This window comes from Typopeltis vanoorti, chromosome 1 (assembly GCF_054136105.1).
Source record: "Typopeltis vanoorti isolate ZY-2024b chromosome 1, IOZ_Tvanoo_1.0, whole genome shotgun sequence".
NCBI lineage: Eukaryota > Metazoa > Arthropoda > Arachnida > Uropygi > Thelyphonidae > Typopeltis > Typopeltis vanoorti.
This window is the reverse complement of record NC_143549.1, coordinates 130,920,087-130,944,992: the sequence shown is the minus strand read 5'-3', so window position 1 is coordinate 130,944,992 and position 24,906 is coordinate 130,920,087. Positions and strand designations below refer to the sequence as shown.

General features: G+C 32.9%; 1 protein-coding gene across 2 annotated transcripts in view; it reads left to right on the top strand.

Annotated features, from left to right (window-relative positions):
• Positions 1–2,052: 2,052 nt before the first annotated feature.
• Positions 2,053–24,906, top strand: part of Polr2D (RNA polymerase II subunit D) — a 97,615-nt gene continuing 74,761 nt past the window's right edge. For both annotated transcript variants that reach the window (XM_090399271.1, XM_090399261.1), the window contains exons 1-2: positions 2,053–2,244; positions 9,461–9,641. In XM_090399271.1, coding sequence (XP_090255397.1) covers positions 2,163–2,244; positions 9,461–9,641 — 263 coding nt within the window. In that variant the 5' untranslated portion in view covers positions 2,053–2,162. The remainder of the gene's footprint in view (positions 2,245–9,460; positions 9,642–24,906) is intronic.

The window sequence follows — 24,906 nt, the reverse complement described above, 5'->3', positions numbered from 1 at the left end:
AAGCTATGCGAGGCCTAAATCCTTGATACGCATGATGATGATGATGATGATGATGATGATGACTTACACAGATTCTAATATCAGATCTTTGTGGGTAAGACTACAAGAACACTTCCGTGACTGCAACCTCCCAATTCCGTAACATTTAAACAATAAAAAACACAACAACCGAAAGAAAAACAGAATACAAAATACAGAAAAAACAGAAATAGCTGTCCACGCCACGAAACATACCCCACAAATCGACAAGGCCATGATAGCAGACATACAGAATAACGAAACAATGTTTAGAATATCGGAAACTATGGCCATAAAATGTGACAAAAACTCAATAAACGTCCACTGGCCCTACATACGAACACCAAAAGAAATTCACTCAAAGTTCATGAAAGTTTACGGGCACTCTTCTCCTTCGTTTTTGACAATTAAGAAATGGGCTACAAGGTTTAAACGTGGACGTACCAGCTTTTAAGATGATCCACGTGAAGGGCGTCAAAAAAGTGTAACAACACCAGAAATCATTGCTCAAGCGCACGATATGGTATTGGATTACCGGCGAGTCAAAGTGCGTGGAATTGCTGAGACTATAGGTATTTCAAAAGAACGTGTAGGTTACATTTTGCATATGAAAAAGCTTTGCGCAAGATGGGTGCCGCGCTTGCTCACAGCAGTTCAAAAACGCAATCGCATGAAAATCTCTGAACAGTGCTTGGAGCGTTTAAACAAGAACAAAACCGATTTTGTGCATCGATTTGTTACTATGGATGAGGCTTGGATTCACTGTTACACACCAGAATCCAAACAGAAGTCAAAACAGTGGACAGAAGCCGGTTGTGCAGAAGTTGGTTCCATCAGCAGGACAGGTCATGGCATCGGTGTTTTGGGATGCTAAAGGCATTTTGTTTATTAATTATCTTGAAAAGGGTAAAACAATAACCGGGGAATAAACCGGTTAAAAGATCGGAATATTATTCCGATCTTTTAACCAGACTAGACGAAATAAATCGTGAGAAAAGACCCAGTTTGCAGAAGAAAAAAAATCATCTTTCATCAAGACAATGCACATGCCCATAAAGGTGTTTTGGCAATGGGAAAATTAAGGGATCTGCACTGTGAATTGTTGGAACATCATCCACCCTTCTATCTCTTCCCAAGACTTATATATCTTCCCAAAACTAAAACTCTTCTTCGTTGGTCAGCGTGTTTCTTCGAATCAAGAGATGATTTCAGCTGTAGAGGGGTATTTTGTCAAATTTGCGCCTGTAAGTGTTGCAAGTCTAGCTGACCCTGCACGTAGTGCAAGATCAAGGCAACTCATGGTAAAAGTAGAATAAGCTCTGATCACTAATCTTAATATTTACCCTTAATGCAAAGCACATCTCCTGGAGGAGATGTATGATGCTTTCTATTAAAGGCAAGGGGCCACTACCCAGACCGGTTTCGACCTTTATTGAGGTCTCATCAGTGGGAGCCAGGCTAGAAATACCAAGATTTTAGTAATACAGAGCTTATAAGTATTTTACCAGAACAAGTTACCATAAGGTATTTTAACCTTATTAAATAAAAATCTCAGGAGGAGATATAAATGTTGAAAGTATTTTATCTTGGGTATAATAACCAAGGTAAAATGTATTATTAACCAAGGTATTATACCCAAGGTTAAATACTTTCTACATTTATATCTCCTCCTGAGATTTTTATTTAATAAAGTTGTTAAAGATACCAAGTCATTTTAAATAGGAGTAAATAAAACCAGGTTTATATTAAAATAACTTGGTATCTTTAACATATATTATACCCAAGGTAAAAAACTTTCTACACACACATATATATATATATATTTAAATATATATATATATATATTTAAATATATATATATATATATATATATATATATATATATATATATTTAAAATATATATATATAATATATACTGTATATATTTTATATATATATATATATATAATAAATGTATATATATAAAAATATATATATATATTTTTGAAGCGGAAGTTTGATTTATGAATATCTAATAGGGGTCGCTGTTTATTTTATGTACTGTAGTGTATGATGTTGCTTGTGTTAATTTTGATTACTTCTATTTGATTATTATTATAAGTCTGCTAGTTAAGTGTTATTTTCCTGAATACTGATTTAGATCATGGCCTCATCAGCTGCTAGTGCACCTAATTATGTTGTAGATCAAGTAGAAGAAGATGCTTCAGAACTTCAGTTTCCTAAAGGTAGTATGGATTACAACTGTAATGATGGGTATGTTTTGTTAAACAGTGGTTGTAGTTTGTGCGTACCGAGCGTTCGATGCATAAGAATAATATTCATATTGAACCCGTGTGTTTAATCATGAAACTTGGGGTGCTCTCGTTTACGTATACGTTTATTGAAGAATGCATACTCCCCCCCCCCCCCTGCACTGTGTTTATGTGTTAGTATCTTTCGGAGGAATGTAGCGCAATTGGAAGAACGGCATATTGCGCCCTTCGAGTGGAATGGATCCAAGTTCGATTCTTGTGGTTACGAGAGGAATCTTTCAGGGCCGAATGCTGGTCTTGAAATTCACGCTTGCTCTTGTTATCATTCATAGAGTAGGGGTGTGATTGAAGTTTGATTAGTGGAATAATGAATTACTGACCATTTAAAACTATATATAGTATTTAGAAATTTATGTACATTTAATTATACAAATACAACATTTTTTTTACAAATGATATTCTATCTTTTTCAATTTAGCTACTTGAATACAAATTCTACTCTACGGTTTTTCTTTATGAACTGGTCAATAACATCGTCATAAAAAGTTGGTTGCAACTTAATTTTCCCAAGAAACATGCACACTTGTAAAGGCTGGCTGAAGCTCACTGGCTAGAGCTATGTTGACTGCGTATGGCCTTGTGTTTAAGATGACGTGAAGGTAGCAGAAATGGTTATGCATGCATGAAATCACAGTGCCACAGCGAGGACCTGGAAGTGCCTACAGCCGATCAAGCCAAGGAAGCTTTGACTAAACGAGCAAGCATCAGCCTTCAATACACAGCGCACAGCTCAATTATTGCTGTGCAAGCTTAAGACATCTTCTGTCTACAAAAATAAAATCCTAAATGGAATGCTTATAAATGCATGCATTTATTAACAAATAAGTATTACTTCTTTCTCAATTAATGAGATTGCATAGCAAGCTTGGAGAATTCACCACTGGAATCGTTATATGGACTTTTTCACATGAAGGTGAGTTAGCTGATCTCATACGGAGGACGCACGAGTTTTTCTTCTTGCGTATATGTAAATTAGAGTATTATTAACACATAATATCAGCCCAAAACCTATGGCATGACAATGAGGTGTGTGTGTGTGAGAGAGAGAGCAGGTGGAACCTAGAGAGATGTGTGAGAGACTCATCTGGATATCAAGCATTTTGAAGGCAGTGGTGAGCTATAGAAATTTTAACAAAGGGCTCTTATCGTCAAGCAAAACAAACAAAAAAAAAAAAGCCCTTATTTCACACAAAAACTTTATTAATACAGCTTGTGTATAAATTCTAATCAAAAAGTATATGAGAGGACAATCAACCTCTAGAGGCTATCATTTTAAAAAAATATTTCATGATCTGAACATGAAATATTTGCACACAATCAACTGCGTTAATTATTATTATTACCCCAAGACCTCATGGAGTCAAAGACTCATCTGGGAGGTCCTTTTATCTCACACACACACACACACATCTCATCATACTGAGCCTTAAACACGCTCAAACTCCTTGCAGACACCAAACTCTCAGGCAAGGCATTCCAATCATTCACAACTCTGCATGAAAAAACCTGCCTCTCACTCCCCTAACTCACACCCTCTTTATACAGTTTCCAGGGATGACCTCTGGTTCTCTCCTGATCTCCCACTATTCTCTGTAGAACTTCTCCACCATTGATCTTATGACAACCCCTTACCAACTTGTAGGTCTCTATCATATCTCCCCTCTTCCTCCTCTCCACCAGACTCTGCAAATTACATCTTCTCAGTCTTTCCTCATACTCAACATTTCAGAGATCAGAAACTACCTTAATCAGTTGCTTTTGGACCATTTCCAACATCTCTTCATCCTTCTGAAAACCCGGTGACCAAATCTGGGCACAGTAGTCCATGTGTGGCCTAATCAACGCCTTATACAATGGAACAAGAATCTCCCCACTTCTACACGTCAGTGTCTGCATCTTTCCCAGAAGCCTTTGTGTTGTCTTCACAATTTTGGCGATGTGTCTCCTAAATTTTAGATCCTTATCCACTATCACTCCCAGATCTCTTATTTCCTCTACCTCCAACAATATATTCTCACTAAGCATAAATTCTGCATCCCATTTTTGTTTTCCAAATTTTAAAACCTTACATTTTGCAACAATGAAATCACATCCCCATTTTCGTGCCCAATCACTCAATTTATTCAAGTCTTCTTGCAAGGCCACAACATCTTCACTATTCTTTATGGTTTGTCCCAACTTTGCATCATCTGCAAACAACTGAATATCTCCATCCAAATCTTCGCCAACATCATTAATATACAAGTTAAATAGTAATGGCCCTAAAACAGACCCCTGAGGCAATCCACTAGTAACTTTCCTTTTTCTGGATATCGCACCCCCATATACAACTTGTTGATACCTATCAGATAGCCAGTCTCCAATCCAGTGCACCAATCTAATATCCAACCCCATCTGTTCTAGTTTGACTGTCAACTTATCATGAGGTGCTCTATCAAAAGCTTTTGTGAAATCCAAGTATATTACTGTGTATCCTTCTCCTCTGACCAAGGAAGCAGTCACTTTATTGTAATAAGTAAGTAGATTACTAAAACGTGACCTCTCTTTAGCAAATCCATGCTGCCCATCAAAGATTCTACCATTGTTGTCTACCCAACTCTGAATCTTAGTTCTCACAAGCTTTTCCAACAACTTAACCACAACATCTGACACAGAGATAGGCCCTATAGTTTGATGCTTGAGTTCGATCACCTCCTTTGTGAAGTGGCACAATCTTGCCCTCCTTCCACTCCTTAAGAACTTGACCAAGTGCAAGACTCGAACTTACATTAGGAAAACTTTTTTAACTATCAAAATATGATAAGAATGAAATCTTTTATAAAACATTTGATTGGCTCCTGGTTTTACCATAAGATTGGCTACCAGAAGGGATGAGGGTCGAGATAGCGCATGCACTTATTTTATTTTCAAACGTGGGCGCATTCGTTATAGAGGAGTTGAAACAATAATTCCAAATAATCTAAACACTGCCGAATTGACTGATTTTTGTTAGGTTACTGTATGAGTTTGTGCTTAACATGTTTGAATAAAGAAATTTTTTTTTTTGAAAAATTTAATGAATGGCTCACGTGAGCCTCTGCGATCCCCTTATAGCTCACCACTGGTTGTAGGTGCCCCACACACATGTGCGAAATAGAACTATCCTTTGAAAACTTATGTATGTATCATATTCAGTTCATTTTTTGAAATAGTAGGGGGTTCTTGGCATAGTTGTAGATCGGCTGTGTTGCAAGACCAGATAAATTTCTGTTTCAGTGAAAATAATTCTTTTTTTTGCAGTTCAAGCAAAGTGAGCCACTAGGTCTGTTGTGTTATAATATCATCAAGTGTCATCCTCTAGAAGGAGGTTAGCAACCATGTCACAGAACTTTTTTTTTCTTTCTTTCTTTTACTGCTCTGGAATATTTGCGATAATTCAAGCCAGTCCAGTCCTTAATGTCTTCAAACCACATTCACCTGTGTCTACCTCTCCCTTTTTTGCCCTCCAGTTTCCCTTTTAATATTAGCTTTTGAATGTCTTCTTGTCTAATTAGATGTCCAGAATATTTAAGTTTTCATTCTTTAATGATTTTCATTAATGTTCTTTTCATTTTTGCTTTCTTTAAAACTTTTTTATTTTTTTCTGTCCATGATATTTTCAGCGTTCTTCTAATGGTCCATATTTCAAAAGTTTTAGTTTGCTCTATTTATTTATTTAGACTCCAAGTTTCACTATTATAGAGAATCCTTGACCAGATATATTGTACTTTATTAATCTTTTTCTTTTGTCTCTGTTAATGTCTCTGGATGTTAGAACAGTTTTCATATCTATGAAGGTATGAAATTCTTACTCCTTTATTCTTTTTCTCTATTCTTTTTATTTCTTTCAGGGAATTTCCTCCTGTAAACATTTGTTCCCACATATTTAAAAGATTTTACCTGTTCAGTTTTCTTTTGTTTAATAGTTATATTTAGTTTCTTATTTGTTGGTTCTTTTGATATGATCATATGCTTTGTTTTTCTTCAGGATGATAATTAATCCCATGCCTAAGCTTCTGTTGTAAATTTGTGAAAAAACGTTTTGAAGATCATCTTCAGATTTTGTAGTAAGGACCATGTCATCTGCATAACTGAAGTTGTCGACCCTTACTTTTATACCCTTAAATTCTGCACTATCTTTAAAAACTTGTTCACTATATATTATGCATTAAAGGTGATAAAACACATTGTTATCTTACTCCTTTTTTTTTATTTCAAAACTGTCAGAATATTCATTTTTGTATCGTATTGAGGCCGTTTGATTCCAATATATGTTTGTAATTATGTGTAGATCTTTTTCTTTTAGACCATTATTCTGTAGGATATGTATTAATTTCTTGTGATTTGTTGAATCAAATGCTTTGGTGCAATCAATAAAACAAAGATGTATACTTTTCTGGTTATTGAGGCTTCTTTCACATAATGTTTTCAAACTGAAAATTCCTTCTCTTTTACCTTTTTCGTCTTTTTGAAAACCTGATTGCGTGTCATCTTTCCTATTGGAAAATGTCTTATTTTTTCTAGGATTATTCTGCATAATATTTTCGTAACATGGTGGCTTATTAAATTTATTAATCTATATTCTGAACATTCAAAAGTTCTTGAAGTTTTGGGGATAGTAACAAAGATGAATTTTCTTAGATCATCAGGGATGTATCCTATATAATATATATTATTGAAAATAAATAATGTTTAGATCATTAATTGTGTTTTCATTTAATTTCTTTTTTAATATAGCTCAAAACCAGGGATCTAATCAGAGACCAATTTCCATTTAGCTTATAAATATTCTGTTTCTGCATATGTTGTTGGTTCACTATCCATATTTTGTATATGTGGTGTCTCTGCACAGTCAAACAGTTTTTTTCCATATTTTTTCCATCTTTGTATGATTCTTGTGTTTTTCCATTTTGATCTTGTATAGAAAGATTATGGTTGAAGTTTTTCTTTTTATTTGTCAGAACTTGGATCGATTTATGCATTTCGTTACTATTGTATTTGTTGTCCAAATCATCTTATTCTTTACATTTTCTATTTAACCATTTATCTTCAGCCTTCTTGCATTCATTTTTTATCATTTTACTGAGTATTTTATACTACAGTGTGCTTTTCTTTTTTCTTCTTTCATTCATAAGTTCTAATGTTGATTCTGTCAGTCAGGGTTTTTTCTTATTGTATATTTAATTTTTGAATTAATAATTACATTGGCTATCTCGTATATTGCACTTCTAAATTTTAGTAATCTTTTTTCAATTTCTTCTGTTTTATATTCTACATTATCTAATTTTTTTCCCTCTAGTTTCTGAGTTAAACACTATTATGTTGTCAGGTATATTCAGAGTTATCAAGTCAAGCCTTTCGATATGAATGTTTTCAAAATGTTTAGTTTAATCTTTAAAGTAGATAGAACAGGGTTATGGTCTGAACCTATATCAGCACCTGGGTATGTTTTGGTATTGGTTATATTATTTTTGTATCTATTATTTATTATTAGGATGTTGCTTAGATACATATTCATTATGCACAGGTTGTTTTGAATGCAGAATTGTATCAATCTCTTGCCTCTCATTTTTTTCAACCAGTCCAAATTTTTCAACAACCGGGTTTTCTTCCCCTTCGTCAACCTTTGCATTCAAGTTGCCCATCACTATGAGTATCTCATTTGATTTAACATATTCTATAGATTTTTGTAACTGTAAAAATCTTTTATTTCTTCATCATTGTGAGTCATTGTAGGGACATAAACCTGAATAATTATGGTGTTAAAAGGCTTTGCAGCTAATTTAATAAGTATTCTTTCATTTATGGGCCACAGCACCCATTAGATATTTAAAGATGCCTTTCTTAATCATGAATCCCACTCCATATTCATGCCGCTCTCTCCCCACTGGAATATACAAATGTAAAGCCATCTTTATCTAGTTTTCCTGAGTTAGCAATCTTTCTTATATGGCTCTTGAACTTCAACTTCCTGTCTACTAAAACTCCACGATCCCTACCCTGATCAGTTTCTTCTATCATAATTCCACTAATATAATACAACATTGGATATAAAATCATATCAAAGTACATGACTTTACATTTACTAACATTTGAACTGACATCCATTTTCCATTGCCCATAATTCCAACCTATTCAAATCATTCTGCAAGTGCTGTATATCAACCAAATTCCTTACCTATCTTTGCATCATCAGCAAATAACTATGTTGTCTGTCAAATCTTCCCAATGTCATTAATGTACAGATTGAATAACAATGGACCAAGGATCCATGTTCTACACCACTGGTTATTTTAACTCTTGCATGCTCACATCCTCCACATACAATTTTTTGATATGTCAGTCAACCATCCACTTACCCATGCTAGTAATCCAATCCCATATTCTGCAGTTTATGAGAAAAGTCTTTAATGCTGTATTTTGTCAGAAGCTTTCCAAACTCCAAAAGTATCATGGTGCATTATCCATTCCCCTTGTCTAATTCAATGGTAACATTATTATAGAATGTGAAGTTGTTCAAACATGACCTTCCCTTAATAAACCCATGCTGTTCATTGCAAAGTAGTCTCTCTCTCAATCCTATGCAAGTGCTCTAATCAGCTTTTCCAAAATCTTCACAACCACTTTAGAGAGGGATTACCATACATTCTCTCTCTCCACTCATTTGGAATCTTTGATGTTCTGAGACTCAAATGATATATCCTGGTCAAAGAAATAACCAGCCAGCTGAACACGTTTAGCATCTGTAATTACATCCCATCAGTCCCTATTGTAGAATTCTTATTCAGTTTGTTCAACAGCTCTAGTACCTTCTCTTCATACAGTGAAGAGGTAGCAGAGAGCTCAATATTGCATACACAAGAGTGTTGTATCGTATTCAGTGGTGTTATACTCAATCTTTCACATAATTATTAAACCCATACTGCTTCTTGTGGATTGAATGATTTTTTTTTATTTATTTTAGGATTAGTGAAATTAAAGAATTCTAGGTGATATAAAATCCTTGTTTCTTAATGTTCATTTATTTTACAATATCCTTTGATGCATAAAAATTCATCTGTTGCATAAAAAATTAGCTTACGTACTGTGTACGTTAACTTTTTTTTTTTAGAATTTGAAAATGCTGAAACTTTGCTCATATCAGAAGTACACATGCTTTTAGAGCACCGAAAGCAGCAAAATGAAAGTGCAGAAGAGGAACAAGAGTTAAGTGAGGTATTCATGAAAACTTTAAATTATTGTCAGAGGTTTAGCCGTTTTAAAAACAGAGAAACAATTTCTGTTGTGAGAAGGTAATATTTTATTATAATACCATTTTCATTTTCTTTGAATTTCTCTATTTTATTCTTCAGATGATTGTTATTGCATAGTATATATACCATTCTTATTATAAACATAATTTTTCACCAAAATCTTTATGGTAGCACTTGTATAAATGATCAGATTCCTGATGTGTATCCTCAAAGGGTGCACAGGATACCATGATGGGACTACATAATGATAAAGTTTACATTATTATTAACATCTTTATCAACTATTTCTCTTCAAATTAATCTATATGTTAGGGCTCCAATATTGTCAAGTCTTATATTTTGGTCTTCCTAGGCATTTCTACTGCATCAAACTTTTTTTTTTTTTTTTTTTAACCCTGATAAATTTTGGCCTCATATGTTGAATATCTCTAATTTTATTATCAGGTTTGATGTCATTTTTTTCCCTTCATAATGTCATTCACATAATGATGAATTATCATGCTTTTGCAATGGCTACACTGCATAATTCAGAGAGGTTGAAGTCCAGATGATTGCAGTAGAGCTCTCATAGTTTCCATTTTTAAATAAAGGGAATAAAGCTGAATGTGAGAAATACAGATTAAATTTTTCTATTAAATCTTCCAAGTAAGATTTCTGCAAACATACTTGAAAAGAGGCTGAGAAAAATGGTGGAAAATGGTTCTGTAGATCTGGAAAAAGCATATGACTAGGTGCACAGGGAGAAGTTTTTCAAAACACTACAGTTATATGGGGTAAATAGAACATTATACCGGTCAATACATGGTCTATATTTATGTTGATTTAAGTTGTAAGTTAACAGTTAGAATTGAAGGGAATACAGTAAAATGGTTTATGTGAAATCAGGTGTAAGACAAGGATGCGCATTATCTTTACTCTTACTCTTCATCTATATGGATCACATTATGAAAGAAGGTGACATTAAACCTGATATTAGAATTGGAAATATTTAAACTCAGCTCTTTCTTTTATGTAAATAATTATTGTTGTATTCCTAAATACATCCAGTGGAAGTCCTGGGATTCTCTAGCTAAATTGAATAACAGCTGTAACGAATTTGGGTTGATGATTAGCAATAAAAAGACCAAAACTATGAACATGTGCAGGAACATAGAAAACTTCAAGCTGCATTCTGAATGGAGAGCCTGTGGAACAAGTAAAATATTTCAGCTATTTAGGCACAGTTTTTAGTGAAGATGGCAAGTTAAATCTGGAAATAGACAACAGAATAAGCACAAAGCTGGTATGGTGAGGAGCAAGTTGAATAAATTTATATGGAATAAGAGAAATTTAGCCAAAACACTAAACTAGCGAGCCTCCATAGCTCAGTCGGTATAGACGAAGCCCTTTGGTCAGAAAAACCTGGGTTCAATTCCCACCAGTGATGTGAGGAATCTTTATCTGGTCTTTTTCGATGAAATGTGAGTTAGCCAGTCTCATATGGAGGTAGGGGTGTTTTTTCACCTGGAAACTTGGGTTTTTTGTCCCCCAGAACAGGCAAACCAGCCCGATGAACATGCACATTTACAGACGTACTGCGAGGCATAGGGCTAACCACCTTCTCCTTGGGACGAGTACAGTTCAGAAGGGCTTAGGGCAGCTCTGTAACAGGCCAATAGGCCTAATATGAAAAAGGAAAAACATCTAAACTACCAGTATACATGAGTGTTCAAACCAGTTTTAAATTATGGATCTGAGAGTTGGGTTAGAAATAAAGTGCTTGATCGAAGGCTACACTACAGATATGAGTTCTTAGAAAAATTAGTTCCTTGAACAAATGGCATCAGTGGAAAAATCATATTAAAAATGAAGGCATTAGGAAGGAGCTTGATACTGTTTGCATTCAAGAATGTGTGAGCAGGGTTAATCTAAGGTGCTACTAAACTAATTTAGAGGAAAATTGTTAAGTGATTATTAATAATCATCAATTTCCTGATATGTATCCCTAAAGGGTGTACAGCACTAGATGATTAAGTTTACATTATTATTAATCTCCTATCAAAATCCCCCCCCCCCCCAAATCAGTATTACCTGTGAGCACTCCAATATTGTCACATCTAAAATTCCATGCTTCTAAGATATTTTTGAATAAATTAATCAACCTAGACTTTGGTGTTCCTCTGGGTCTGGGTCTCTTTCCTGCCATCTTGGCAACAAACACCTGTTTTGCTTTCTTCACCCATTCTATTTAAGTGACCATATTTTCATTTTTAAGTATTCTGCCATTGATGCCATTGGTTCACTCCTTAATTTTTCTCAGAACCCTCATATCTGTGGTCTCTAGTCTTTGATCAAATGCTTTATTTCTAACCTAACTCTCAGATTCATAACTTAAAACGGGTTTGAACACTGTCTTGTATATTGCTAGTTTGGTGTTTTGGCTAATTTCTCTCTTATTCCATATAAATTTATTCAGATGGCTACCGACTATATCAGCTTTGCTTATTCTGTTGTCTGTTTCTGGATTTAACTGCCTTCACTAAAAACTGTGCCTAAAAGCTGAAATATTTAACTTGTTCTATAAGTTCACCATTCAGGATATAGTTGAGGTTTTCAGTTCCTGCTTATTTTCATTGTCTTGTCAGAGAATCCTGTAGACTTGCACTAGATTTGTTAAGGAGTACATCATCATCTGCATAAAGCAAAGAACTAAGTTTGACATTGCAATTCTAATATCAGTCTTGATGCCACTTTCATAATGTGATCCTTATAGATCAGTGTTTCTCAACCTCTGGTCTGCAGGTAGACTTAAATTAATTAAATAAATATATATTTTTTTGAATTATACAAAAAAAAAAAAAATTCAGATTGAATAAGTAAGTAAAAATTTTGAAATCAAATGGAGACTGAAACAAACCAATAAATAGCGTCAGAATGTTCAAAGGCAGAAGCAATAAAACTATATTGTTGTTCTTCACTCCTATTTTATAATTCATTCTGCTGCTACAAATTTATCAGCAGAATGATGAATAATAAAAGATGGGTGAAGTGAACAACAATATAGTTTTATTGCTTCCACCTTTCCTTGCTGTTTTGTCAGATTTGAAGTGAACATGTGTTATCCACATTTCAACCAATGGCTTGTTGTTTATTGATTTTTATTATTGACAGTTTCCCTCCTTCCACCAAGGCTCAACATATCTTGAGAAGTACTTGGACAAAGTGTGTCCTGAGTTAACCCCAGTATTATATATTGATATATTTTTCAGAAACGTTTTTTAATAATGGAAAAGTGGCTTAGAACAAGGACTTTGAAAAGAAGGGCAAATGAAACAGGTGATGCTAACCCTAATTGTGATACAAGTATTGTAACAGCGAGTAAATCTGATACTATTAAAGAAGAAGAAACAAGCAGTTCAAAGAAAAAGTACAGTAGGAAATATAACAGTTCATATTTGGAATTCGGGTTTACTTGGTGTGGAGATGAAAGTGAACAGAAACCTCAATGTGCTTTGTGTTATGAAGTGTTGTCGAACGAGTGCATGAAATCTGCAAAATTCCAACGACATTTAGAAACTAAACATTGTGATATGAAAAATAAGCCAAGTGAATTTTTTCAGCGATGCTTAGGGGACATTAAACCATGGGGAAGTTATAGTTTTGGCCATGGTTTCCATTAATAGCAAGACACTGGAAGCATCCTATCTCTTAAGTTTGCGCATAGGCGAAAACAGGAAAACGGCATTCTATCGGGGAAAATTTGCTACTTCCAGCTATAAAAGATGTGGTAAAAACGATGTTTGGCAACAAGTTACTAAAAGATGTTGATTTGATTCCTCTTTCAAATGACACTGTTGGTTACAGAATTAATGATATGGCAGTGACTTAGAAACTCAGTTAATCAAAAGAGTTAAGAAGAGCCCTTATTATGCATTACAAATAGACGAGACTACTGATGTTACAAATGATATGCAGTTAATAAGCTACGTAAGATATGCGCATGATAACAACATTCATGATGATATTCTGTTTTGTAGAACTTTGCCATCCGGAACAACTGGAGAAGAAATATTTCACACTCTCAATACAGTAATTACATAATACACAAAGGAATCCAGTGGGAAAAATTATAGACTTCTGTTCGGATGGAGCTTGCGCCCTTACAAGCAGGCATAGTGGGGTTGTTTCTATGGTCAAGGAAGTAGCTCTGTATATGAATTGGTGCATTGTTTCATACATAGGGAAGCATTAGCCTCCAAAGGAATGCCACCAGAATTTAAAACTGTGCTACAAATGCTGTAAAGCTAGTTAATTTTATTAAAGGTCGACCGTTAAATAACAGGTTATTTTCAGTACTCTGCGATGAAATGGACAGTGAATATATACAACTTTTGCTTCATTCTGAAATTTGCTGGCTTTCCAGGGGCAAAGTACTAACAAGGTTATTTCAATTAAGGCACGAAGTTTTATTATTTGTAAATGAATGTAATTCTGATTTTGGATCACTCCTTGTTGAAGAAGCATGGTTATCAACACTATCCTATCTTTCAGACATTTTTTCGAAATTAAATGAACTAAATCTCTCCCTTCAGGGAAATTCTTTAACTGTTCTTGATGCCTACAATAAAATAAAGGCATTTGAGAAAAAACTGGTTTTATGGATTAATTATGGAAAAGAGAGACAATTTCACCTTTTCCAACATTGGAATTCTTTTAGTGGAAAATGATATTTTTGTTGATTCTGAGTTTCTGGAAAAGGTTTGTAACCACATCAAAAATCTGAAACGGAATTTTGAAATATATTTTCCAAATAACTTTTATAAGAAATTTCTGTGGGTTCGTGATCCATTTCAGGCTTGCAGTCTCGAGAACGACCTTTCGTTATCGAAAAAAGAACAGTTAATTGAACTTTCAAGTGACTGGACTTAAAATGCAATTCCTAGATCTTGGTTTGGCTCGATTTTGGATCTCACCTTTAGTGAGAAGTGAATTTCATTATCTGAAGAAGCATTGAAAATCGTCACGCAGATTTCTACAATCTATCTTGGTGAGAAACTATTTCCATCGCTCCTTCAGATCAAAACGAAATACAGAAATCGTCTTAGTGTGTGTGTGTGTGTGTGTGCGCTCGCGCGCCGATCTTCAACTGAAGTTGACCAATATTGAGCCAGATATCCAGCAACTCTGCAACTGCCGAGAAGCTCAACCATCTCATTAAAAGTAAGTAGTAACATAATTACCCTATATCATATTATTTATTTGTTTAATAAAAATTAAAACTTTTGTTCAATGTTGATACACTTTTAATCGTTTACTTCCAATTTAATTAATTATGTTTCCATATGTATTCCAAACATGCTTTTAGATTTATTATGTTATAAATGGTATAGTTTTTCCGAAATGTTGGTAATTCCTACATAGGTTTTTTAAAAAAATTACAAAAAGTCAAAACAACGTATAGGGAAATAAATTAAAAACACGATGTTTATATTTGAAGTAAAACTTTAATTTCAACATTTTAAAATGTTATTTTTCTTGCTTTTCTGTTTGCAAAATCGTCGATGACATTGTCGAAGTCTATTTCATCACTCAGTTGCTGTCTTACAGACAGTATGGCCAGATTTCTTGAATGCCAAAAAAGTGTCGCCCCGGCCAGAATTCCCTCCCAGCTAAGTCTCCATAAGTTAGTGGTCCGTAGAATTGTTTTAAGCATTTTACTGGTCCTTGGGCTTAGAAAGGTTGAGAAATGCTTGTTAAATTGTGAATGAAGATATTTGAGAATTATAATACTTCATTCACATTTAACATAATCTGCCATAACTTAAGCAATACTTGTAAATATTATTTAATGTTAATTTCTTGCTCGTAAATTATTATTCATATAATTACTTTGAGTTTGTTTATTATTGTTTAATTATTTAATCTAGAATATGTATTAGTTCTGAAAGGACTCTGTATTATAATGTCACTCAATTTATTTTATTTATTCCTATGTAATTGTTGTAAGAAGCTGTGCATATATATTATAAGAATTTGTACTTATCATATTTAAATGTATTTTATGTGAATTACGGATTATATCTTTATTTATTATTTCTAAAAAAAGAATGTAAATATGTGGAATTTTGCTGATTTATGTAATTCTTCTGATTGAATTTGATTGGCTAGTAAAATTGAAACGGGGTTATTTTTAGTTAGCGCGTGCTCAGAACGTGAACAGCTATGATATGGAGAGAAGCCTGTAGATGAGCTGCACTGGCTAGAACTGGATTTTGGTGGAAGAATAAATGCAGTTAATTGGAAAATGGGGAAAAAAAAAAGGAAAAAAAAAGCTTAGGGACAGCGAAGATAGCAGTTGTGAGTAACGAAGAGCGAGTGGAGATATGTGGAAAAATTGACATGATAAGGACCGGGAATAAATAGGCATTGAAAACTACCTCTATGGAATTCTGATATTACGATAGATTCCTAATGATTAGAGGAAGAAAGCTGAAGTCAATACAAAGTGGAAGATAAGGAATTAGTACATGACGTAAATCTAATGTGTCAAGACTTATGTAGCTCTATGTTTAATATTTCAGTTAACATAAGGAAGATTTCTTTGAATTGTGTTTCCTCACGATAATTAGTTAACAGGAATTTTGAAAATGTGCCTAAGTGAATTCAATGTACAGAAGTTGTAATCCGGTAAGACTTATTCTTTTTACATCCAGAGTGAAGCAAATCAAGATTAGTTCCACCTAATATATCTTAACCCTAGCTGTGGCCTTTAACTATAAATAGTCGAAAGAATGAAGCACTAAAGTGTTCCCCTCCTTGAATTAATAACTGCCTTATGACTCAATTAAGTGTTTATAGACTAGAAGTGAATTAGGGAACTGTTACTACAAAAATATTTATTGTGAATTCTGAAACTTTGAATTGTGAAAACTATTTTATATTAATTGGCAGAATATAGAGAACTGAGAGTTGAATGTTTGATACCTAATGCATTGTATCTATTCTAAGCACTAGAACTAAATTAATGTGTAGATGATATGATTTGTCTCATAGAATAGAGACAGGTTGTGATAGAAATACTTACGTCATGAATAATAAGATTTAATATTTAAACCTAACTGAATAGCTACCTGTATCTCAGAGATATTTTGGATTTGTTCAATTGCATTATCTTGTTTAGAAAATTATACTTAGATGTACATGTTATATAACCCTGCATTAAATGTTTTGTTTTATTGAATTTGATTTGATGTTGCCTGATTTCCTTTATTGCACTGCTCATAAAAAATTTATTGGACCTTGCAGAAGCCTTAAATGATAATATTAACCTCGGTCTGTAGAAATGTGAGATTGCAAACATTAGTTGATGATTGATTCCTCTACAATATATAGACTAATCTGAATATAAGGTGGTGCAGGATAATATAAATTTCTTTATATTCGGATCAGTATCAATCAACATCTCACAAATAAAAAACGGAATTTAAAGAAGTAAGGATAAGTTCAACTAACCATCATAATTAGATCGGCAAGCAAGATAGGACGACACAATGCTGATATAGATGATGATTAAAAGTGGATATAATGTGCATCCTTGTCTTAACCCTAATTTTACATCAAACCATCTTCTTGTATTTTTTTCAATTCTAACTGATGACTAAATAATAAATAATTAAATCATCATCATCATCATCATCATGCGTGTCAAGGATTTAGGCCTAGCATGGCCTGTTCCGGCCTTAGAAGTCATCGTTTAAGAGGATGTCTTGGTTTTCTTTTTTCTAATGGCTTGTACTTTAAGGCTTGTTTTGGTAATCTTTCTGTTTTCATTCTTTGAACGTGTTCCATCCATTTATGTTTATATTTTTTAATTTTTTCCATTACTGGCTCTTGATTTAATTCTTTTATAATTTCTTCGTTTCTTTTGTGATCAAATAGAGTATACTTTGCAGTTTTTCTCATAAACTTCATATCTGCTGTTATTAATCTTTGTTTGTCTTTTTGTTTTATTATCCAGATTTCGCTTCCATACATTAAGACTGGTAGGGCTAATGTACTGTATACTTATAGCCTGGTTTGTTTTTGAATTAGGTTTGGTTTAAATATAGAGTTAATTACACCTGTTATTTTTAAATATTTTGCAATTTTTACATTTATATCTTTTTAATTTTCATATGTGATCATATATCCTAGGTAGTTAAATGAATTCACCTGTTCTAAGATCTTGTTATCTATTACTATTTTAGTTCTTGCTGGATCTTGTCCTTTAAAGGCCATAGTTTTTGATTTTTCTGTTGATACTATCATACCATAATCTTTGGCCATCTCATTTAGATCTAAAATAGCTTTCTGTAAGTTATCTTCAGAATTTGTAATTATTATTTGGTCGTCGGCAAAAAGGAGAGTGTTTAAGTTCACTGTAGGAGAAAGTTTAATTCCTTGATGTAAATTTTTATTCCATTTTATTATTATTTCATTTAAGTAAATATTAAAAAGAGTTGCTGAGAGGGGACATCCCTGTTGGACCCCTTGGTTTATCTCTCTCTCATATATGATAGCTTGTGATTTCATCTTATTTGTATTTGATTATTTTCATATATACTTGTGATAGCTTTTAGGATATTATTTGGTATTTGTCTTTCTTTTAATATGTTAAATAATATGTTTCTTTTATTGTCAAATGCTTTTTCAAAGTCAATAAATGCAATATGTGTTTCTAAATTGTATTCTCTTCTTTTCTCTATTATTAATTTTAGGCAAAAGGCCAGGTCTATACATGATCGTCTCTTTCTAAATCCATTCTGTACTCCTGAAATAAAGTTTTTGGAATATTTCATTAGTTTGATATTTAAGATTCTGCTATATATTTTGTAACAGGAATTTAGTATACTGATACCTGTATAGTTTTTAGGGTCATCTCTATTATCTTTTTTAAAGATAGGAATTGCAGTTGCTTTTTTCCATTTTACTGGGGGGATACCAGTTGAATAAATTTTATTTAAAAATAAAGTCTTTCTTTGAATCTTGTTCCTGCATATTTATATAGTTCTGAAGCTAACTTATCTTCTCCAGGTGATTTTCCGTTTCTTGTTTCTTTCAGGCTGATTTTTAATTCTTCTTTAGTTATTTTCTTTTCATTTTTGTTAATTGTTTGCCAGTTGTCTTTTTTAAAATATTTGTCTGTCCACAATCTGTGTAGTAATTTAGAAATTCTTCTAATTGAAATTTGGTGTTTAATTTTATGTTTTCTTTGGTATCTGCATTTAAGTGTTTGGGTCTTATTTTATATAAATCATGTTCTAAATTAGAAACAAATTTGTTCCATGATTCTCTGTCTTTTTCTGACTTCTCTTTTAGCTATGGCTCTTATTTTTCTATGTTCTATTTCATCTTCTAATATTTTACTGCTTAACCATTTGTGATAGGCTTCTTTTTTCTTTTTGATTATTTCTTTGATTGTATCATCTCAGATCTTCAGTTTTTTTCCTTTTATTGAATTTTTTGGTCTTTCCTAAGCTTTCATTTCCTGCAGCATTTAGTATTGTTTTTATATTAAGCCATTCTATTTCTATTTCTTCATTTTGTTTTATTTTATCTAGATATTGGTTAATTCTTTGTTCATATAGCCATTGTACATTTGTGTCATTCAGTAGTCTAGTTTTATAAACAAATGTTTCAAATTTTCTTTCTGTTCTTGTTACTTGTAGCCATTTGGATGGTAATCTTAATTTTATTTTAACAAGGAAGTGGTCACTGCTTATTTCATATCCTCTGTGAGCTCCAACATCTAGTGAAAATTTTGATGTCTTTTCATTTAATATAAAATAATCTAATATTGATTTCCATCCTATTGCTGCCCAAGTATATTTATGCATGTCTTTATGTTTATAGAAGGAATTCATTATTTTTAGGTTATTGTAAACTACAAAGTGAATCAATTTTTTACCATTCCTGTTTAGAGTATGTTCTCCATGTATTCCTATATTATTATTAATTTTCGTGTTTGCAATTCTTGCATTTAAGTTTCCTGCTAAAATTACGTAATCATTTTTATTTAATTTATTATATATGTTTTGTAGCTGATTATAAAAATCAATATTATCCTGTTCTCTTCCTTCTTCTGGGGCATATAAACCAATTATTGTTAAATAGCCTCTATCTATTTTTATTCTAGCTTCTATTATTCTTTCATTCCATAATTTATAATGTTTTAACTGTTTCGAAAGGGAGTTATGAATCCAAATCATGACTCCTGCTTGTGCTCTTTGGTCTCTGTCAACTCCACTGTATATCACATTAAAATTTTCGGTTCTCATAGTTCCTTTTAATTTCTTTTTTGTTTCAGTCATTACTGCTATTTTAAAATTTCTTTCATTTAGTAGTTGGTCTAATTATATTTCTTTATATGCTATTCCTCTTACATTCCAGTTTGCTATGTGTATTATATTTTGTCGTTTCCATTTTTGTTTTACCTTTTCCATTCCAGGGTCGTTTTCCATAGATTCAATGCGATCATCTTTTTCTGTCCGCTTACAAGTAGAATTATGTTCTCCATGTCAGGGACTAACCTGACAATAGAATAGTTCAGTGGTAGGGCTGCTACCTTTAAGGCTTCTGAACTAGCCTTCTTCCAAATTTAAACCCATAGGAGGAATAGGGTATGTCGAAGGGGGGGAGGAAAGAGTAGATTATAGAAGAATTATAGTAAAGTTTATAGAGAGAGGGCATAGTTGTAAGGCTAGAAATGAAAAGACCATGGCCCTCGAGTACTCTAATAGCATAAGGGTCATAAAATAAGAAGAGTTGGCTGATAAGGCCTTATAGGAAAGATTAAAGTAAGTGGATCTTCCTCAAAGTAGAAGAAGAAGAGAATAGATCCAACTAGGGGTCCACGGGAGTGCCACTTCCCTTACAATCAAGATGATTGTCCCTTATGGCCCTGTTGGTCCACGAGTCCTTATTCAGTATATTCGTACCACACCACCACACACATGTGGTGGGCTTCCCTATCTGCCACCCAGAAAATTAAATATATACTATATATTGCTCTGTATAATGTTCCATTCACCATAGTTGTAGTGTTTTGAAAAACTTTTCTCTGGACACCTTGTCATATGCCTTTTTCAGATCTACAAAACAAATACAGATCCTTGTCGGATTGCCATGATTTCTCAACTATTTCTCTTAAAGTGAAAATCTGATCCTGACAACCTCCACGTGGCCTGAACCTAGCTTGTTCTTCTCCAGGTTTCTCTTCCACATTCTTTCTCAATTACTTTTCAAGTATGCTTGCATAAATCTTAAATGAACACTAAGTAGAGAAATTCTTCTGTAATTCTCATGTTCAGTTTTATTCCCTTTTTTATAGACTGAGAAGTTTACTCCAATCATTGGGAATTTGACACCTTCTGACCACCCTCTCTGAATTATGCAGTGTGGCCATTGCAAAACTTTTATACCTCTATACTTAGCATTTCTGGTCAAATATCATCTATTCCAGCTGCCTTTCCACAATTCAAGTTTTTGACAGTGTTTTCTACCTTAAGTATTGATATCTACTTTTTGTATTCCTCTAGAAAATTTTCTAGTATGGTCTATCACTGCTTGGTTTGTTTAACAGTCTTTCAAAGTAATCACTTGAAACAACTAGGATATCCTTATCTTTGGTTTTCATGTCGCCTTTATCATCTTTGATTCCTTTTACAGTACTTATTTCTTCATTTCTAAACTGCTTCAATAGTTTCCAGAACATTTTGCCACCTTAATGATATTTATTTTCTATATTCTTACAAAAGTCTTCCCATGACTTTTGTTCAGTTACTTTTATACATAGCTTAGCTCTCTTACGTTTACATTTTTCTCTGTATTCTTTTAGGGCATCTGCCGACTTATTTGCTAGGAACTTTTGGTATGCTTTCTTTTCCAGGACTGCTTCTTTAACTTTAGCGTCCACCATGGTGTTCTTATTTTTCTATCCTTGCAGACAACTTCACCTTGCTAGCTGAATTAATTAATATCTTCTTCAGAGTTTGCCACTGAGACTTCAAGGTTTGGTTCTCATTTTCAATTCGTTTTAATTTTTTTTCTTCTTCAATAATGTTTCTATAATCAGGTCTACAATTTCCTTGTAAAAACTGCTCACCTTTAATTCTTTTTAAAAACTTTCTTACACACTATTGTTTTTAATGTGTTATCCATTTTAATCTTGCTTAGTATCCTGAACAAGCATGATGATATCACTTTCAACAATGACATAGTCAATGAGGCTTGTCTTATTTCTTGTCTTCTCTCCATGTGAACTTGTGCATATCTTTATGTTGAAATATGATTATTAATAATTTAAACTTAATTACATATTGCTGTTATAGTAGCCTTGAGCACTTCCTTAAAAGTACATATCAGGAAATTGATGTCTTTTTATGTTTAAAATAAGAAAGCTGGACAACCAATTTGAATTTGTTAGTCACAATAGCAAAGTATGACTACAGGATGGAGCAATATATCTGTCCTAGAAGTGTGGAAGAATATTAGAAAATAATATGGAAAATAACTCCATATCTTGATGACATCAGCAGGCATGAAATATTCTGATTGGTTGTGAGTTTCAGATTAATTTTAATATTATGGAGCTGCCAAACATTCTGAAATATTGTAGATGTAGAGGGGGGGGGGGCTGTGAATCTTAATGGCATTATTATCCCCTAGATCTGTTGCTGTATTATTCTATACTATATACTTGAGGGTGTGTGGATTGCAGAGGTTAGCTGATGGGCAGAGTTGAAGGAATATGATAGAAACTTATAAGTTACTAAAGAGTATCTATAAGATTGACAAAGAAGAAATTTTTCAGTACATGGGGGAAAATGAGGGGGGGTCACAGTGAATAGGTTTAAGGAGATGTATGATAGGCATTGTGCTAATGAATAGAGTGGGTCTCTGGCGATGAGTCTTTTGACTCCATGGAGTGCTCATATAAATAATTATTATTATTATATATGTAAACATTTCCTAAATGCATAGTGAAAATGCATCATTTCTTTTGTAGTCAGAAATCTTTGTATAGTTATGGCCTGTTGCAAGCTGTTTAATTGCAATGCTTATTTGTAAAAAGGACTTACCTCAAATTTAGTTTTTATTTCTGTAACTTAAACTTGAGAAGAACACATTGAACTTTCTAACAGTGTTTTCATGCCATTACAGAATTGTAACCTTTATTACATAACGAGATATGATTTTATTTTTATTTCACTGCAATGTTATTTTCCATACCAGGTAGTAATGAACTTGTGCAAGAAATTTGTATTTACAAAGAGGAAGTTGATATACTGAGAGAATAAACAGCTGTTATTTTGGATTAGAACAGAATACATTAGGAAATTTTAGGAAAAAATATAGTTTTAAAAATTCTTAAGCCAAAAAAGGTTGAAAAGAGCATTATGAGGGAAACAAAGAGTTATCCCAAAATCACAGATGAATTTCTTTCAAATGAAGCCAAAGTTGGAGTGTGAATAAAAGTGATCAGAATTAAATAGCTTCTCCTTAAGTAATGGACAGTTCCTTTTTAATATGTTAAGCAGCAAAAGTTTTCTAGTTACAAAAAGTATCGAAAGTTACGAAAAGTATCACTTTCGTGTTCCTTCAAACACGAAAGTGATACTTTTCATGTTTGAAGGAACAGAAAAGGAATTGAAGAAGACATGAAACATTTCTTCTTTCATATCTTCTATTAAAGAAGACATGAAAGAAGAAATACTTTCCTTTTTAAGAAAGGTTGCACACAGTCTTTTCAAAGTAAAACAGATATGAGTTAATTATATTTTAATGCTGCTTTTGAGAGTGGAAGAAACTGTGCTTAATAAGTGTGAATTTAATTACTTCTGCTTTTATTCTCTATCAAATCCTGTTATCGTGAAGACAAGAAATTTTGCATGTTTTTTATGTTCTTTGAGTTTTTATCAAGTTTTTGGTCCCTTTTCTCTTTAAGAGATAAGTTTTATTTATAATGCAGATTTGTGTATAGTGCTTGTGAATCATAACATTTTACACACACTGTTACAGCCATGCACTACTTAAATTTACACTAATATTTTGTTTATAAATAAATAGACAAAGAAAGTTTAAATTTAATCTATCACTCAATCTCTTAAGTTAAATTTATTTTTATAATAATATTCAGATTTAAATCTGTGATATTAAATGAATCTGGTGTTAATATACCAGTCTGGTATACAGCAGAGATGACAACACTCCCAACCAATTAGTATGCCCCCTGAGATTTCTGCACCTCTCTTCCACAATCTGCTTGTTTTCCTGCTCCTGTATACCTGGAGCAGGAAATGGTTGAAGTCATAAACTACAGTTTCATGCTTAGCCTACTCCACAGCCTGGACATCTGTTAAAAATCAATACATCCCAATCCAGCACAGCCAAACATCAAAATTAAAGGCTTCCACTTTATATAATAATTAGCCAATAAGTGTAGAAACCAAAAGAGATGGAAGCAGGCTTAGACAATAGCTTTGGATCTGAAAGTATGATTGTCATTCTGGCATAATGCATATTTCCTACTTATGGCCTATTCACAGTGAATTTCTGATGCTTGTAATTATGCACTGCAATTTTGGCAGAAAATAAACTTGGTCAGATGCACTATGCGAGTCTTTTTTAGACTTTGTTTGACATATCTCTTGGAGAATGAAGACTTAGAGTAAGGATAAGAAATTACAGTGTTGTCATTTCTTATATAATTTCTTATTTCTCATAGTTGTATATATACATATGGCATCTGTATGTAGAGATATGATATGGCAGTTTTGTTAATAATCATTTTGCCTAATTTCAATCCATAATGCAAGTCTGGGACTTTTTTTTTAAATACTTCTTTGTACTTTATCTGAATCTGTGGTGTTACTAATAAAAACATATTCATGAAATGCATGCTGATTATGTTCTACAGAAAAATTAACTTACACTGAATTATGAATATACTATTCATAATTCAATGATTCAATATGAATCATTGAATTTGAAAGATGGTCTTCTAAAGGGTGATAGTTTTTATTACCCTTTCCCAAATGTGACAGCTAATTCAGCTTGAGTTTGAATTAGTCTGAACGGATGCAAACAAAAAAAAAAAAAAAAAAGGAAATTAAAAAAAAATGTGGTTTGTAATTTTACAATAATTTAAAGTTCAACAATCAAATAATCAGACTGATTTTATTAGAGCTTGTTGTCTACAAGAGATTAATAGTAGCAGTGCATGTGACATAACGGATGATGGTTAATGGTGTGTGTGTGTGTGAGAGAGAGACATAATGTTCATTTG